The 18,679-nt window shown below is 40.4% G+C and overlaps 1 protein-coding gene across 1 annotated transcript in view; it reads left to right on the top strand.

The window, feature by feature from the left end:
• The window catches only part of MACROD2 (mono-ADP ribosylhydrolase 2), a 2,034,677-nt gene that overhangs the window by 1,849,544 nt on the left and 166,454 nt on the right, over nucleotides 1-18,679 (top strand). Inside the window, exon 9 of the mRNA XM_060611757.3 lies at nucleotides 6,322-6,403. Coding sequence (XP_060467740.1) covers nucleotides 6,322-6,403 — 82 coding nt within the window. The remainder of the gene's footprint in view (nucleotides 1-6,321; nucleotides 6,404-18,679) is intronic.

The following is an 18,679-nucleotide window of genomic DNA, read 5'->3' as shown; positions in this document are numbered from 1 at the left end:
TCCCACTGCATTGATAGATCACAACTATTTATCCATTCTACCATTTTAGGCATTTAAGTAGCTTCGAGTTTGAAGATATTACAATTAGTGCTGCTACAAATATTGTGATATGTGTCCTTTTGTGAAGATATATGTATATTCTTCTGGATGTTTACCTAAGAGTAAAATTGGATGGTAAAATAGGATAGCACAAATTCAGCTAATTTAGTGGATACTGCCAAATAATTTTCCAAAGTGGTTGCACCAGTTTTTACTCCCAAAAGCAGTACAAGAAAAGTACTTGTTAATTCACATTTCTGCCAACACCTGGTATTGTCTTTTCACTTAAAAAAAAAAAGCCCTTCTAATTTTTAATATATTGCAATTTACAGGCATCATCATTGTTTCTATTCTGAAACTAACAAACATCAGCACTGAGTTCAAAAGGCATTGTGCTCAGCATAGTATCATTGGATAAGATGACAGTTGGTGACAAATGCCTTGTACCCTTTATATAGCTCCTTTCTTCTTTGCAAAAGCACTCAGGCTTCTCTATAATTCTGTTCTCTGGTCTTCTGGCAAACATAAAGGAAAGTCTGTCTCTCAAAAAAAGTTATTTTTTTGGTTCTGGAACTAAAAGCCCACGAAAAATATCTGCCATGTACTTAATTTTAGTCAGGTCTATTTGCCTAAACATGTACTCTGCAAATATTTACAAAGCTCCTATTATGCATCAGGACATACACTATGCACAGGTAATACAAAACTGAGCACCACCAAATTGTCATAGGGTTCTGGTTTAAGGCAGAATGAGGACTACATTAAGTTGTTAATTCCTAAAAATATAAATGTTGCCCCATGTATTATTTATAATTATGTTGTAGCCTGAGGACCCATCTGAGTTTCCTGACAACTTGTTCATAAAAGAACAAAAAATGTGTGAGTCATTTCAAGTACACAGAGTTGCTTTAACTACAAAAGTGTCTAGGTACACTTTAGTAAGCTCACCAGGAAGATGGGCTAGAACCGATCAGAGTTCATCTAGAGGAAAGTAATTGGAATTTGAGTAGCCTTGACAGGTTATACACCTCCAAAAAGGAACACTGCTTATTTTTTTGCCCTTCATTGTGTTCCTGTACATGTTATTCAATGAAATGTTATTAAAGATTACATCAGTTGGGGTTTAATTGGAGAAGCAGAACCTTATGAGTGATACGGAATACAGGATTTATTATAGGGATTAGATCTTATACAATTGTGGGTGTAAATTTCAAGGGGATAGTTGACTGAGCAGAGCAAAGCCCTTACCCAGTACCCATGAGAGGAGCTGGTGAAAGGAGTCTGTGGAAGGCTATTGCCTCTGCATCTGACCAGGCCTGGAGTGTGTCAGCAGGGCAGGTAGTCAAGAGACAGGTCAAAAGTGATGAAGAGGAGGGGCACCTGGGTCGCTCAGTCTGTTAACTGTCCAACTTCAGCTCAGGTCATGATCTCATGATTCATGAGGTTCAGCCCTGCGTCGGGCTCTGTGCTGACAGCTCAGAGCCTGGAGCCTGCTTTGGATTCTGTGTCTGATTCTCTCTCTGCCCCTCCACTGCTCATGTTCTCCTTCTGTCTCTCAAAAATAAATGTTAAAAAAAGTGATGAACAGGAAAGTTGGATGCAAAGTGGGGGAGAACAAGGTCAAAGTAGAAACCATAGGAGCAAACTGGAACCACACAATCTGCCACATGCATCTGTCTCCCTGGATGGAACGCCAAAGCTGCAAAGCCCTACAGAAGGAACTGGTGCCCTTGAAGCAGAGTTACATGTGTGCCTGGCCTAGACCGAGAGAACCTGAGTTGGGAGAAAGAGCAGGAGCTGAAGAAGCTGTGAGCCCAGCTGCTAACCGACACCAGCTGATGAGCAGCAGTGCACCCCACCTGCCTGGAGTCCTCCAGCCACCTGCCTAGTACCATGGCTGCAGCTCCACTTCTGCCCTCAAAATCTCATGGAAATTTCTCTGTGGCCAATGCTAACATCGAACCATTCAGAGAAGCGTTATTCCAGCTTAGCTAAATTGACATAGTACAAAATTACCACAGGGATAGGCTATGAATGAGATATTAAAAAGAAAAAAAGAGGGGTGCCTGGGTGGCTCAGTTAGTTAAGTGTCCGACTCTTGCTTTTGGCTCAGGTCATGATCTCGCGGTTGAGAGTTTGAGCCCGTGACTGACTGTGCGCTGACAGTGCCATGGAGTCTGCTTGGGATTTCTCTCTCCCTCCCTCTCTGACTCTCCCCCACTCTCTCTCTCTTGCACTCTCTCTCCCTCTCTCTCATGCAAAATAAATAAACATTTAAAAAAAACTTTTGAAAGAAAGAAAGAAACTATAGATGTTATTTAGTTCAATTCTTTCTTCATAAGACGTGAAAGCCGGGTCCCAGAGAGATAATAGCTTGTCCAATGTCACAGAGCTAGTGACAGGCCTAGAAACTCAGTCCCATGTATCTCCATTGGGGTGATACCACAGAAAGAACATTGGATGTCAAGTTAAGATGCCTGAGATTTTGCCACTAATTATTTGACCTTGACAAAAAAGCACCTGGATTCAAGTTTTCTTGTGAGAAAATGGCACATGGGTGAGCCCCAAGAAATTGGAGGTGCTCAGCTAATATCTCTTAAATAGATGAATAAATATAGTCTCTCAAGAACAACCGTTTTACAAAATTGTTCTATTGCCCAACATAAAAGACAGATTGAAAATATGCTCCTGAGCCTCAATACTCAATAGTGAGGCATTCTTATATATTCTCATGTAATTTATCTGGGGCTAGAATGGATCACCCAGCTCATTCCCCTTTGTGCAAGTCAGATTTCCAACCTCTCAGCCATGGACCAGTTAGACTTTCTATATTCTTCTTGTCACCCCATTGTGGCTTCTACTTGATCTTGATCCATTTGGTCTGAGCCTTTCAAGAGAGATCCAGTACTACACAGCTAGAAAAGCAAGAATCCAAACAATTGGCAATAGGAAGAAACCAGAATATCAGATTTCTGGCTATGTATTTCTCTTTTGTTCATAAATCTACAATTTGGGCAGAGTTTAGCAGGAACAACCAATCTCTGCTCCATGGGGCATCACCTGGGGTAGGTCAAAAACTAGGAGGTGAAGTCATTGAGAGGCTACTCACTTTTAGGTAGGATTATTGGCTAGAACTTGTACACATGGACTCTCCATGTGGTCTGTCTGCTTCCTCATAGCATGAAGATTGAGTACAAGAGCAATCATCCCAAAAGGACCAGGCAGAAACTGTATCACCTCTTATGACATAGACTTGGAAGTCATATAGTATTTCTGTCACATAGTATTTCTGCAATCATAGATTCAAGAGGAGGAAATATAGATCCCATTCTCAATGAAAAGAGTATTAGCATTACATTTTAAGAGAGTCTGAGCGATGGGATATCTTATTGCATGCCATCTTGGAAAATACAATGTATCATAAGCAGTGATCAATATCCACTCTGAGTTTATAAACACAGAGCTTGTCAACTAACAGAGCTCTTTTCCAGCAATAACCCCAGACAATAAGTTTATGTACACATATGTAAGTACATGCGTATATGCAAGTACTTGGTAGGTGAGGGTTAATTCTTGTATTCAACTTACTTCCAGGATATTTTCAGTGTTATGCCTCAGGGTAAGGGCAGGGAAATGGGTCACTCAATTAGTTTAAAATAAAAGCACTTTTCCCCCATCATCCATCTACTCTTTGGGAAAATAAATCAGGCCGCTGAAATTTGGACATACCATTTCCATGGTAACAAAACCTAAAATGCTAAAAGGTGGATTATAATCCTTTGCAATATTTAAGAAATCTGCATTTAGTTTCTGTGGTGGTTAAAAGCTCCCTTGACAGAAATGAATAGCATTACCACCACTAACCCTTCCCCATGCAAATGCACACACAGAAAACACACACACACACATACTCACAAGCAACAGGAGGGTTAAAAAAATCCATAATTCATATTGAGTACACAAAAATAGGGAGAAATGAGTAAAAATGAGACTTTCCAGTTTGGTCTCCTTAGATCTGCTTTGAATCAAGTTTTCTTGTTTTGATTTTGATCTCAATTAGGTGGCTTTAGAAATAATCTGACCATCTGAAGCCTGGTGAAAAGTCAACTGTGATAGGTGTGGAAGTAAGGATAATTATGGCGTTTGAGAACTACAAGTAGTTCAATACAGCTAGAGAGTAGAGTATGTCTAGCACAGAGTCTTATTTTTGGTGTTAGGACTTTCAATTATAAAACTTCTCAAATATACCAAAAAGTATAGAAAATAATATGATATCTATGTACTTGCCCCCATAGTTTAATAGCTACTACCCGTGTGCCATATTTTTCTCAAGTCTCTTTCCTGAAATTCATGTGTGACATTTCTAAGAATGTTTCTCTATATCAGTGCTTTTCAATGAATCCCTACACTGTTATATCTTTGTGTTTTAAAAATGTGTATAAATGGTATCATAGAGAATGTTTTTTGTAACTCATTTCTATCGCTCAACATTATGATTCTTATCTTTAGCTATAGGGCATAAACACACCAGAAGGAGAGCATAGATGAGCATTCAGTTTTGCACAGACAGCTAATCATTTATTCAACTCAATTTACATTTCACCCGAAGAGTGAGTTGATGGTGATGGTTGTTGCGTTTGTAGAAAATGTTAATGATATGCAGACAGGACTGGACACCAGAAACTCAAGTGAATACAGTAAAAAGAAAATAAGGTTTATTTGCAGCCCAGTCCTTCCATTTCTGAATGCCAGATGCTTTCTCTTACAATCCATCCTATGGGCAGGGATTACTGGGGCTGCGTGGTATTTAGTGATTACAGCATAGAAGTCCAGCAACTGCCCAGCAGGCTGCCCAAATGGACTTGTGCAGGGATCAGGGAGCTACGTCTCTGAGCTTCCAACAGGAAACCCTGACCATTCCTTGTGTCCTAGCCCTCCCTACCGACCTATCCCTGTAGATCTTCTGTCCCGCTGGGAACTTTGGACTTGCCTAGGGTTGACTCTGTACCACACAGGCTGGGAGAGCTGAAGGGCTAGGGGGATGACATCCATGTGGGTTCATTCATGTCCTGCCCTGTGCACACCCCACCTTTATTCCCCATTGCCATGAGAAATGCCTCCTTTGATGTTCTACTCAATTACCAGTTGTAGTTTGATAGATCGAGTAATTTTTAACTTTTCGTAGACTCTTAAAATAAAGGATCTAAAGGGGTGTTTATTTTCAAGACATGAAATTGAGTCACTGATTTAATATCAGATATACGTGAGCTATTAGATGTACCCCATCTCTCTTTTTTTTTTTTTTTTTTTTTTTTTTTTTTATTTTTGGGACAGAGAGAGACAGAGCATGAACGGGGGAGGGGCAGAGAGAGAGAGGGAGACACAGAATCGGAAACAGGCTCCAGGCTCCGAGCCATCAGCCCAGCGCCTGACGCGGGGCTCAGAGCCTGACGCGGGGCTCGAACTCACGGACCGTGAGATCGTGACCTGGCTGAAGTCGGACGCTTAACCGACTGCGCCACCCAGGCGCCCCACCCCATCTCTCTTCTGTTTACCATATTATTCTCTGAATGTCTCAAACACCTTATGTATAGAAGCCCTCTCAAAACAGAAAGAAGAGATTTGTACAATCTCTTGTTTTACTCTTGAGGTGGCATTTACTTAGTCAACAATATCTACCAGATTAAAGTTATATTGACCTCACATCACTGTCAACTAATTATGTTTTACTTCTGTTGCATTTCTGAGAATGTTAAGCTAAAAGCAAATTAAACTACAAGAAGCTTTATAGGCCATGTTCAAATACTAACAGGTTTGATAAACATATTTGTCTAAGAAGGGTAGGACAAAGAGCTCTTTGTTTACTGACATACTTGATTGTCATTCTGCTATACCTCTCGTATGGTTGTTTTATAGGACATAAAGTCTAGGTATCCTGTCTGAATCTCCGATCTTATTTATAGCTTGCTGCAAAGTGGCTTATTGTCATTTATTATTTCTTATTTGATTTATATAACATCTTTCCGCCAAAGAGCCCATGGGCTTATTCACATAAAGAGTACACACACACACACACACACACACACACATACACACAAATACACACTTGAACTTCACTCAATACTGTCATACAGTTAGCAGTATAGCATCAAGAATCTGCAGAAGGCTTTTCTATTTGTTTCTTTTTGTCGCTGTTGTTCCAAGACCATGTTGTGGAATATTTCTCATATCCCAGGGTCACCATATTATCCTTCACTTTGAGTATTTATTGTTTGCCTCTAGGTGGACCGGATCATCTTCTGTGTCTTCTTAGAAGTTGACTTTAAAATCTACAGAAAGAAAATGGGCGAGTTTTTCCCTGCAGGTGAGTAAAGTGGTTTGTTTTCTTTGGAATTGAGAATGGGAGTGGAGGCATCAGTTATATTTCTATTTCACTACTTATCTTAAAGAAATGTTGCAGATGTGGTCTCCATACACCAGTAACCCCTGGCAACTTGTGTCATAATTTTCAAGACCTCAAGGGAGATCTAAGCCCTTGACCCCTCTGTCCCAGGAGGCCATGGTGTTGTATTGGGGAAGTCAGTTCATATTTTGAGTCTCAGTTTCTCACATCAAAAATGAGGGACTGGACAAAGTGACTTCTAAAGACTCTCTGGCCCTAAATTTCATGATCTGTGATTTGCTCCCCATAAATGTAAATTGTCCAGGCCTGTGCCTACATCCACCATGTTAAACACCTTTGCTGGAAATTGTGAGGAACCCATTTATATTTGAAGCCAGAATTCAAAGAGTTCCTGCACTTTCTCCCTATTCCCCCCAATTTTCTTGGCCCAAATTGTAATGAAGATAGCAGCACATCCTAGGGCAATTTGAGAAATGCGGTCATTCACATTATTTCACATTTCTTTTGAGAATGTAGACAAAATCTCAGTTATTAAAGAACCTTGATTACATCAATTGAATGTGTCATTAGATTTGGTTGGATTGGTTATTTTGAATATTTCCCCCTCATTGTTCCTCTTCCAGCCTTGTTTATTACCTTGTTATTTTGTGGGTGCCGTTAAAGTCACGGTGCTCAAGGTGCTTTCCTCAGCCATGGTAAAAATGGCTTCCAGGAAGCAAGCCACTGTGAGTGTTGTTGATGCCTCTTTTGAGGTGTCTGTGCCCATGTGAGGTGGCTTTCCAGGTACCCAGTGACTCTAGCAGGTAGGAGGGAGGGAATGGTGCACATTCACCTCTCTGGCAGTCAGAGCCATGCGGTAAAGAGGAGGCCCTGCCCGAAGATCAGAGCAGGATGCAAGTAGCCGTCAAGAACAGCTACAGAAAACTGCTGGAGATGTTCAACTCTGTGCTAATATTCAAGGTGGACTAAGTTCTTCTGGGTGATTTGAAGTCCTTCTCTCTAGTTTTGTAACTGAAAGGTGAATCTGCTAAGTATATTTAATTGGAGCCTTTAATTACAGTATTTTCCAAATTTTAACATACTGTAAATTCAGAAAGACTCCCCATGGGATGAAGGAGAGGACTGTGATGGTGGCCTTTTTTTTTCTCCTTCTCCTTTATCCTTTTATCACTTTTTAAAAATTTTTTAAGTGACTCAGTAATTTACAGCATGTAAAGCACATAGTGACTATTTAATAAGTAGTTGTTATTATGAGCTAAATTTAATAAATTCTTCTCCCCATAATATGATGGCTTTTTTTTTCTGTTTTAATCTCCTTGTTTCATCATTTCTCTTTATTTCCTATATAAACACAGTGAGTTGATTGTGCATGAATTTCTGTACTTTTAAGTATTCTTTGTGTGTGTGTATTTTTAAGTATTCTTAAAAGAAAATATTCATTCATGAAAAAATGTGACTTGCTATTGTGTGTGAGGCAAAAATTCTCATGTCTTGTCAACATCACAGCATATTTTTTAAGCTTTCATCAATTTTGGACTTCTTGAGTGTTTAGAATTATGACATAATATTCATTTCCATGTCTTCTAAAATAAAACTTGTTTTCACTCTAACATATGATAAAAAATAATTGCATGTGTATGATCGACTGATATTAAAACAAATCTATCCATCAGCAAGTATTTCCAGTGATGCAAAGCCAAAAATCATACTATATGTTTTTTTAAATGGGACAGTTTTAGTGGTCTAGAATGTATTAATAATTATGTAAATAAATTATTATTTGAAAAACTGCTACTCTAAATAAATCCAACATGCATCTTAGTACTTGAGAAAATGAAATAATAAAATCATCTTCAGTTTCACATCAATACTTTAAATTATAGCATGCTCATGAAATTATTTCCAGTGCATATTTATTATGAGTGTATTTTTAAACTAACTGTCAAAATCCCCTCAAAATTGTTAAGTATTTCCACAATGCTGAAGCATCAGCCATTTGCAAATTTTGAATATGCAATATGAAGTAAACGCGGCTTCTAATGGAATGTGTGACTGCTAATATATATGATATACATTATCTGTCCATAATTTGAATTTATGGTTAATTCATAACCATGCCATCTTCGACTGGAATCTGATTTTTCTGGTTTGCCATATATTCCCCCTAGACTGACTTATTCAGACTATCTCTAACTAGTCTTCTTAACACTTCCCAATGCAATAATGATAATAGTTTAGAAAAAAAAAAACACATCATTTTATATGAAACTAAATCTCTGTGTTTTGGGGTACAATAACCCTGTGTCTTTATGTATCATAATCAGGAATTTGAGGCAAAATGTATAAGAAAACAATACAAGTGAGACTAGAAAAGATCACATTAAATGTACAACACATACAAAACTACTACCTAATATTAATGATAAGAATAATAGTTAACATTTATGGATTGCTTTCTCTCAGCCACACACATGGGCTAAGTCAGGTAATCTTCATGCTCACTCTAAGAAAGTAGGCACTATATTAACCCTACTTTTTATGTGGAAAATGATGTGTACCTGAGAAAATGAAGAAATACAGCTAGGAAACAGCAGAACTCTATTTCAAAATTCAGAGTGGCATCTGTCATTGCACAAGTGATAATAGGTTCGTTTCCTCAGAGCATCTCCAGACCAGGATGGGTTTGACTTCTAGGATGCATTTGGATCAGTGAGAAAGTCTCATTCCTAATTTCATCTGCTGCCTGTAATTATTCAAAGCTGCCATGCTTCTCTTTCTTCTGATACCTATAAATGTCCTCATGGAAACTTTCTAATATGAGTCAAATTGGTACTTGATCATGGATCTCAAAATCAAATTCCATCCAGATCAGCTGGGCAGTGTGGTGCTTTGACCTGCAGAGGAGTAGGAGAGTGGTCACTGGAAAGCCAAAAGGCCTTATACATGACCGCAGGGGAAGATGGAAAGGTGCTTCCTATCATTTGCTAGAGCTTCTGTGACATAGTATGATGGACTGGAGGGCTCAAAAGATTGCAATTTATTTTTTCACATTTCTAGAAGCTAGCAGTACAGAATCTAGGTGTCAGCAGAATTGCTTTCTTCTGAGGCCACTCTTCTTGGCTTGTAGATGGTCACCTTTCCTCAGTGTCTTCATCATGTCTTTCCTCTGTGTGTGCCTGCATCCTAATCCCCCTCTCCTTGTTAGGACACCAGTCACATGGGATTAGTGCCCACCCTAATAACCTCATTTTAATTTGATCACCTTTTTAAAAACCCTATGTCCTGGATGCCTGGGTGGCTCAGTTGGTTAAGCTGCTCTCAATGTCGGCTCACATCATGATCTCACGGTTCATGAGTTCTAGCACTATGTGGGGCTCTGCTTGAGATTCTCTCTCCCTCTCTCTGCCCCTCCCCTGCTTGTGCACTCTCTCTCTCTTTCAAAATAAATAAATAAGTAAAAACATAGGGAAAAAAAGACCCTATCTCCTAATATAGTCACATTCTGAGGTACTGGAAGTTAGGACTCCAACAAAATATCTTGGGGGACACAACTCGAACCCTAAGAGAGCCCATCATAGAAAGGCAGTAGAAACAGCAAATGAAAGAAACCAGCAACAATTTTTTTTTCACAACAGTTTTATATCTTGCTGTGAGTGAAGCACATTTGACTTTTTCCTTTAGATGTGTTATTTGGAAGTCTAGTGTGGCAGCTTTATGGAATTACCATATGCTTTGGTTGCAAATAATTTCTAGTTACAGTACACCATTAGATGGCCTACAGCAAATAATATTTGTACAATTCAACTCAGAGATCTCTTTGTTCTTTACATAAAAGGTTTGTATTTTTCAGTATGCAGGATTCATTGTGTTTATTTTTCATAGATTTGGGATACAGAGGTCAATTTTTTTATTAGAGTATGAGTTCCAACAGAGGACTTGGGAATATTAATTTTCCTCATAATAACAATGTCAAATTTACAGTTTGGAACTATATCAAAGAAACCTGACATTGGAAGTAGAAAATGCCATGGTCAAGCCCCTCCCCCACTTTAAAGAAAGCCTACATTTGTTTACATCAGTGGTTCTCAACTCTATTCTTCAGGAAGGAGTATTTTTCCAAAACAATTTTTTTTAAATTTTTTTTTAATGTTTTATTTATTTTTGAGACAGAGAGAAACAGAGCATGAACGGGGGAGGGGCAGAGAGAGAGGGAGACACAGAATCGGAAGCAGGCTCCAGGCTCTGAGCCATCAGCCCAGAGCCTGACGCGGGGCTCGAACTCACGGACCGCGAGAACGTGACCTGAGCCAAAGTCGGCCGCTTAACCGACTGAGCCACCCAGGCGCCCCTCCAAAACAATTTTTGAGTTATATCCTCTGACAAATAAGCATGATATTTTTAAAAATTTTACCTGGATTTACTCTTTAAAACCTAACAAGAGAAAGTATCCACATGACCTCTTCATCATCCCCTCTTCTCACAGATTTTATAAATTTTTCTCATTCAACAGTATTCACTATTGTTCTGTCCATCAATCAACAAATAATTTATTATACACCTACTATTGTCAAAGGCTTTGGTCACTGCTGCACTTAAGATATAGTTCTTAGGGCACCTGTGTAGCTCAGTCAGTTAAGCGCCTGACTTTGGCTCAGGTCATGATCTCTCAGTGTGTGAGTTCGAGCCCCGCATCAGGCTCTGTGCTGGCAGCTTGGAGCCTGGAACCTGCTTCAGGTTCTGTGTCTCCCTCTCTCTCTGCGCCTCCTCTACTCACACTCTGTCTCTTTCTCTTTCAAAAATAAATAAACATTTAAAAATTACAAAACAAATTTTTTAAAGATATAGTTCTTAAGGGTGCCTGAGTAGCTCAGTCAGTTAAGCGTCCAACTCTTGGTTTCAGCTCAGGTCGTAATCTCATGGTTTGTGGGATTGAGCCCTGCGTCAGGCTCAGTGCTGACAGCATGAAGCCTGCTGGGGACTCTCTCTCCTCTCTCTCTGCCCCACCCCCCTCTCTTTCTCAAAATAAATAAACATTTTTTTAAAAAAGATATAGTTCTTATAATATGCCTGAGAGGCCAGTAGTACGCAGAACAGTTGGAAAACAATATTAGCAAATAATCAAGTATAACATTGGTATGGTCAAAGTACCCAGGAAATCAGAGTCAAATGTGTATGAGAACCAGGGTGGTTGTGGCAAGTTTCATAAAGAATGTGTCACTTGATGGGGCGCTTGGGTGGCTCTGTCAGTTAAGTGTTGGACTTCAGCTTAGGCTTTGAGTTCAAATGGTTTGTGAGTTCAAGCCCCACATCAGGTTCTCTGCTGTCAGTGCAGAGCCCACTTCAGACTCTCTGCTCCCCCCCCCTGCTGCCCCCCCCCACTCATACTCTCTGTCTTTCTTTTTTTTTTTTTTAATTTTTTTTTAATGTTTATTTATTTTTGAGACAGAGACAGAGCATGAACAGGGGAGGGGCAGAGAGAGAGGGAGACACAGAATCTGAAATGGGCTCCAGGCTCTGAGCTGTCAGCACAGAGCCCGACGCAGGGCTCGAACTCACAGACTGTGAGATCATGACCTGAGCCGAAGTCGGACGCTTAACCAACTGAGCCACCCAGGCACCCCATACTCTCTGTCTTTCAAAAATAAATAAACATTAAAAAAAAAGAATGTGTCATCTGAAAGATGAGCGGGAGCAGAGAAGCGATGCCAAGTACTGTGTAAGTGACAAGGAGGAAGAAGGGCAGTTCAGATAGAATTTGGGAAATGAGTAGGATGCTTATCTCCAATTTGTGAATCCCTGACGGAGAAATGTTGATACTCATCACCATGTAATAAGCAGTCATACATTAATTTTATGACTTTGTGCATGTCGTTTAACCTTTTTATACTTCAGCTTTACAGCAAACGCAGTAATGGGCCAAATCCAAATAGAATAAATAATAATGTAAATGAGTGTTTAGAGAGGTGTCTAGACCAAGCATCATAAAATTTTAAATACCCATGTTTCTTATTACAACTTTAAAAGGAGGTATTTTCATTATTGTGGCCATCTTAATTAAAATGGCTATAACCTCTTATTAAAAAGTAGTACGGATTTACAGTAAAAATAGATAATCAAAAAGAAGATACAAACTATCGAGAATGAATTACCTTTCATTGTTTATCCTGTAAGAAGCCCCCTGTAAAATGGAAAATGCAATCAGAATTGCAGTCTTATCACTTGCTGTGTATCATGCAACAAATCTTGATTTTTTTTTACGTCATTTTCTATTCTCCCATGACATAATTTTAATGGACCCAGTGTTTACCCAAAACCATACTGTTGAACTGTGCAATTATTTTTGCAAATATTTCCCTATTCGTTTATAAATAACACTTACAGAAAAACAGCTTCATAGATAAATATTGGCATGCATCCACAATTTTTTAAAAATACTTTTCTAGAAGTAGAATTACTTTTTCAAAACGCATCCAAAGTCAAGACACTTTTCATACTAATTGTCAAATTGGCCACAGTGCTTATAGCACTATGGGTCAGTGTCATATATAGAACTGAAGGGGTCTTCATTTCCAGAGTCACAAATGTAAAGACCTATACCTCGCATTAAGCACCTTGAGTGATCAGGGTGCCAGCGTAGTGGGGTTATTACTGTATCCTTACATGGTGGAAAGAGAGAGCTCTCTGGGGCCCCCTACATAAAGGCACTAATCCCATTCATGAGGTCTCCACCTTTATGACCTAATTACCTCCTGAAGCCCCTACTCCTAATATCATCATATTGGGAGTTAGGATTTCAACAGATGAATTTTGTAGGAAACGCAAATTCAGCCCATTGCACTGAGTTTACATTCCCATGAGCAGTATGTGAGAGTTTACTTTTCCCCTGCTCTTCCCAATTGGGCACATTCTCATCTTTTGATGTTATCACTTTTATACATGAAATAAAGTAATTAATGGGTAACAACATGTATTTCTCTTATTTCTAGTATGGCTTATCCTTTCTTTCAGTTTTTTATTATATCTCCCAATTTTTTATGCGAAACTGCTAGTCATCTCCTTTGTAAATTTTTATTGACTATTTCATCTTTTTTATTGGTCTGTAATTTGTATAGTAAGGTTCTTAGCTCTTTAAAATATATGTTGCAAACATTTCGTCATTTGTGTTTGTGATATTATTCTTGTATAACCGAATCAACGAGGAAAGGTGGAAAGACAAAAGAAAGATGGGAAAAAAAGAAAGAATGAAAGGAAGGAAAAAAGAAGGGAGGGAGAAAGAGTAGTTGGAAGAAAGGAATAAAAGTAAAAAAGAAAAAAGAGTGAAGTTGAAAACTAAAAAATTCAAAAATTACTTTTATTTTTATGTCTGTGTACTTGATCCCATAAGAAATCATTTTGTTTTATTTTATTATTTATTTTTTCTTTCATTTTCTTTTTTTTTTTTCTTTTTGAAAGCGAGGGAGAGAGTGAGCACATGAATGTGCAGGGAGAGTCAGAGGGAGCGAGAGAATCTTAAGCAGACTCTATGCCCAGCTTGGAGCACGACATGGGGCTCGATCTCACAACCTTGAGATCATGATCTGAACCAAAACCAAAAGTCGGACGCTTAACTGACTGAGCCACCTGTGTGCCCCAGAAAGCATTTTATTTCTAAACAGTATTATTATTCTTAGTTCTACTCCTCAGACACTTTTTCGTCAAAGCAGTATGCTTCCTAATTTACAGGGTACGGTAGGAAGAAAAGTGCCTTTCCTGCAAAGATGCCTTAAACCCCAGAACCTGTAAATATGTTGGGTCACATTACAAAGGGGAAATAAGATTGCAAATGAGAGATTACGGTTGCTAATTAACTGACCTAAAGGTGGGGATGTTATCCTGTGTTACCTGGGTGGACTTAATACAATCACAAGGGTCCCTAAAAACAGAAGAGGGAGGCAGGAGAGAAACAGTGGGAGACATGGTTATGGAACAGTGTCCAGAAAGATGTGCATCACTGGCTTTGAAGTTAGAAAAGAGGGGCCACAAGCTGAGGAATGTAGCCTCCAGTAGTCAAAAAGGCAAGGAAACAGATTCTCCCCCAAGAGCCTCAGAAAGGAGTGCAGGCCTGCCATCATCTTGATGCCCATTGAGATCCACATCAAACTTCGAATGTGTAAAGCTGTAAGATAACAAATTTATGTTGTTTTAAGCCATTAAATGTGTGGAAGTTCGTTACAGCAGCCCTAGTAACCTAACTCACCAGTTGAAGAAGCACACACACAAAAACTGCTTTACCCAGTCTGATTTGTACATTTTTTCCCCCAAATGGTACATTTGTTGGATAGAAAGAAAAAAAAAAACTACAAAGTGAAGAATTCAGAAATTTCTTTAATTATAAATATTATGGTGACTTGGCACATTTGTGCACATTTGTACACTTTTAATGAGGGGATTCCATTGATGTTTAGAATTATACAAGACATGTTCTCTGTAACGTGACATAAATGAGTTGACTGCCTTCTTAGGAATTGGGTGCTAACCATTTCCACTTGATGGGCCTCAAAAGCTACAAATGCATTTCGCCTTCAATGAAAATCCAGTGAAGTGTTGCTGTAACCAAGCAACCTGAATGCAAGAACAAGCAGCAGGCGTAGACTGAAAGCGATCTTTCCCTTCAAAAGGGGGGAATGTTCAGTGTGTGTAGCAAATGCTTACGAATAACAGAACAAATAAAGACCTGGGGACACGAACCTTGACTAAGCAGAGTTTGATCTTATTAGGAGGTTCTGATAAAACAAAGACAAGACAAAATGCTGCTTGGAGAAGGGAGAGGTGTAGGCATCTTTACAGAGAGACCCTTCAAACATTTTTGCTTCCGAAAGCAAGGTGCTTCTGAAAGATCCTTCAAACATTTTGGGTTGACTGGTTTCTGTTCTTTAGGTGAAAACTTCGAGGCATATGCAGGGGGAGAAAAAATACTTTTGAGGTATAGTATATGAATGAAAGAATTCCTAATAAGGCACAGAGATAAGAACAAAGATAAGAATAACAATAAAGTAAATGAAACCCTCCAACCTTTATTCTTTACCTGTGGCCCTAACTTGTACTCTCAGTTACAGGTTTTTGAAGTTTTCACCTTCGATTGCTGTGCACTCTATATCCAGAGCAATTAGTGATTTCCAATACCCTGCTACAACTGTCACTGTTGAGGTTATCGGGAATTCTTTGATGGGTCCAGCATGGTTACTGAAACCAGTGCATATTTGATCACGTGACTCCACATGAGCCTTTGCAGCCCTTATCTTACTTGACTGCTCAGCCTTTGTCTTACTGACCATTCTGTCTTCTACTTCTCTTCCTGCCAGCCCTTTCTGGTATACTCATCTGTGCACAGCCCATCTCCAGTTGGCATCTCCAGGCATCTCCAACTCAACACATCTAAAACCAAATTCAGAATCCTTCCCTTCAACTCAGCCCTTCTCCTAAATCCTCTATCTCAGTAACTGGTGCCATTACATGCCAAGATGGCCAAGCCGGAAGCAGCAGAACCATGCAGTTTTTAAGCAGTGCCTTTTATTTATTGATATATTTATTAACTAATGATATCTGAGTGCTCCTCTTGACCAAGGACCAGTTGGAGGGTGGGGGAGGAACAACCTTTGGCTTATTCCTTTTTTAATTTCTCTAAGTCCTATCAATTGCCTTACAGAAAGTAAGTTTAGCAATTTCTTAGATTTTGTGGGTTCAGGTTTTCCATTTAATGGAAGAGCTCTACTCTGCAAGGATGTCCCCTTTATCAGCCATTCTTTGCTTGGCATTTCTACTTTGTCAAGTTTCACAGAAGCCATGAGCATAACCACATCTTCCATACTTTGTGAGGATATCCTAAAAGTGGGATATCTACTGTTTTTGAAAGCTTTTCTTTCCTCCAGCTCATAAATATCAGTCCTTTGACCAATGGTTCTGCAGCTGCAGCTTGCATGAGCATCACCGGGAGGGCTTATTAGAGTGTTAGGCCCCGGGAGGGATACAGGAAGATGGCGGCATAGGAGGAGGCTGGGCTCACCGCGCGTCCTGCTGATCACTTAGATTCCACCTACATCTGCCTAAATAACCCAGAAAACCGCCAGAGGATTAGCAGAACAGAGTCTCTGGAGCCAAGCGCAGACGAGAGGCCGGAGGAAGAGGGTAGGAAGGGCGGCGAGGCGGTGCACGCTCCACGGACTGGCGGGAGGGAGCCGGGGTGGAGGGGCTGCCCGCCAGCCAAGCAGAGCCCCCAAGTCTGGCTGGCAAAAGCGGAGGGGCCAGACAGACTGTGTTCCGACAGCAAGCGTGACTTAGCGTCTGGGAGGTCATAAGTTAACAGCTCTGCTCGGAAAGCGGGAAGCCTGGAGGACAAAGGGAGGGAGAGTTACTGAGCTCCCGGATGACAGAGCTCAGCTTGGAGGGGAGCAAAGGCGCTCGCCAGCGCCATCTCCCTCGCCCATCCCCCGGGCAAAATCCCAAAGGGAACCAGTTCCTGCCAGGGAACTTGCTGGCTCCTCCGCGCAAACACCCAACTCTGTGCTTCTGCGGAGCGAAACCTCCGGCAGTGGATCTGACTTCCTCCCGCAGCCACAGGGCCCCTCCTGAAGTGGATAACCTAAGGAGAAGTGAGCTAAGCCTGCCCCTCCTGCCCCTGTGCACCTTGCCTACCCACCCCAGCTAATACGCCAGATCCCCAGCACCACAAGCCTGGCAGTGTGCAAGTAGCCCAGACGGGCCACGCCAACCCACAGTGAATCCCGCCCTTAGGAGAGGGGAAGAGAAGGCACACACCAGTCTGACTGTGGCCCCAGCGGTGGGCTGGGGGCAGACATCAGGTCAGACTGCGGCCCCGCCCACCAACTCCAGTTATACACCACAGCACAGGGGAAGTGCCCTGCAGGTCCTCACCATTCCAGGGACTATCCAAAATGACCAAACGGAAGAATTCTTCTCAGAAGAATCTCCAGGAAATAACAACAGCTAATGAACTGATCAAAAAGGATTTAAATAATATAACAGAAAGTGAATTTAGAATAATAGTCATAAAATTAATTGCTGGGCTTGAAAACAGTATACAGGAACAGCAGAGAATCTCTTGCTACAGAGATCAAGGGACTAAGGAACAGTCAGGAGGAGCTAAAAAATGCTTTAAACGAAATGCAAAACAAAATGGAAACGACGATGGCTCGGATTGAAGAGGCAGAGGAGAGAATAGGTGAACTAGAAGATAAAGTTAGGGGAAAAGAAGAAGCTGAGAAAAAGAGAGATAAAAAAAACCAGGAGTATGAGGGGAAAATTAGACAACTAAGTGATACACTAAAAAGAAATAATATGTGCATAATTGGTATCCCAGAGGAGGAAGAGAGAGGGAAAGGTGCTGAAGGGGTACTTGAAGAAATTATAGCTGAGAACTTCCCTGAACTGGGGAAGAAAAAAGGCATTGAAATCCAAGAGGCACAGAGAACTCCCTTCAGACGTAACTTGAATCGATCTTATGCACGACATATCATAGTGAAACTGGCAAAATACAAGGATAAAGAGAAAATTCTGAAAGCAACAAGGGATAAACGTGCCCTCACATATAAAGGGAGACCTATAAGACTCGTGACTGATCTCTCCTTTGAAACTTGGCAGGCCAGAAAGGATTGGCACGAGATCTTCAGTGTGCTAAACAGAAAAAATATGCAGCCGAGAATCCTTTATCCAGCAAGTCTGTCATTTAGAATAGAAGGAGAGATAAAGGTCTTCCCCAACAAACAAAAACTGAAGGAATTTGTCACCACTAAACCAGCCCTAAAAGAGATCCTAAGGGGGATCCTGTGAGACAAAGTACCAGAGACATCACTACAAGCATAAATCATACAGACATCACAATGACTCTAAACCCGTATCTTTCTATAATAACACTGAATGTAAATGGATTAAATTCGCCAACCAAAAGACATAGGGTATCAGAATGAATAAAAAAACAAGACCCATCTATTTGCTGTCTACAAGAGACTCATTTTAGATCTGAGGACACCTTCAGATTGAGAGTGAGGGGATGGAGAACTATTTATCATGCTACTGGAAGCCAAAAGAAAGCTGGAGTAGCCATACTTATATCAGACAAACTAGACTTTAAATTAAAGGCTGTAACAAGAGGGGCGCCTGGGTGGTGCAGTCGGTTAAGCGTCCGACTTCAGCCAGGTCACGATCTCGCGGTCCGTGAGTTCGAGCCCCGCGTCAGACTCT

This window comes from Panthera onca, chromosome A3 (assembly GCF_046562875.1).
Source record: "Panthera onca isolate mPanOnc1 chromosome A3, mPanOnc1 haplotype 2, whole genome shotgun sequence".
NCBI classification, from domain to species: Eukaryota; Metazoa; Chordata; class Mammalia; order Carnivora; family Felidae; genus Panthera; species Panthera onca.
The sequence above is the reverse complement of the archived record's forward strand: the minus strand, read 5'-3'. Positions and strand labels throughout refer to the sequence as shown.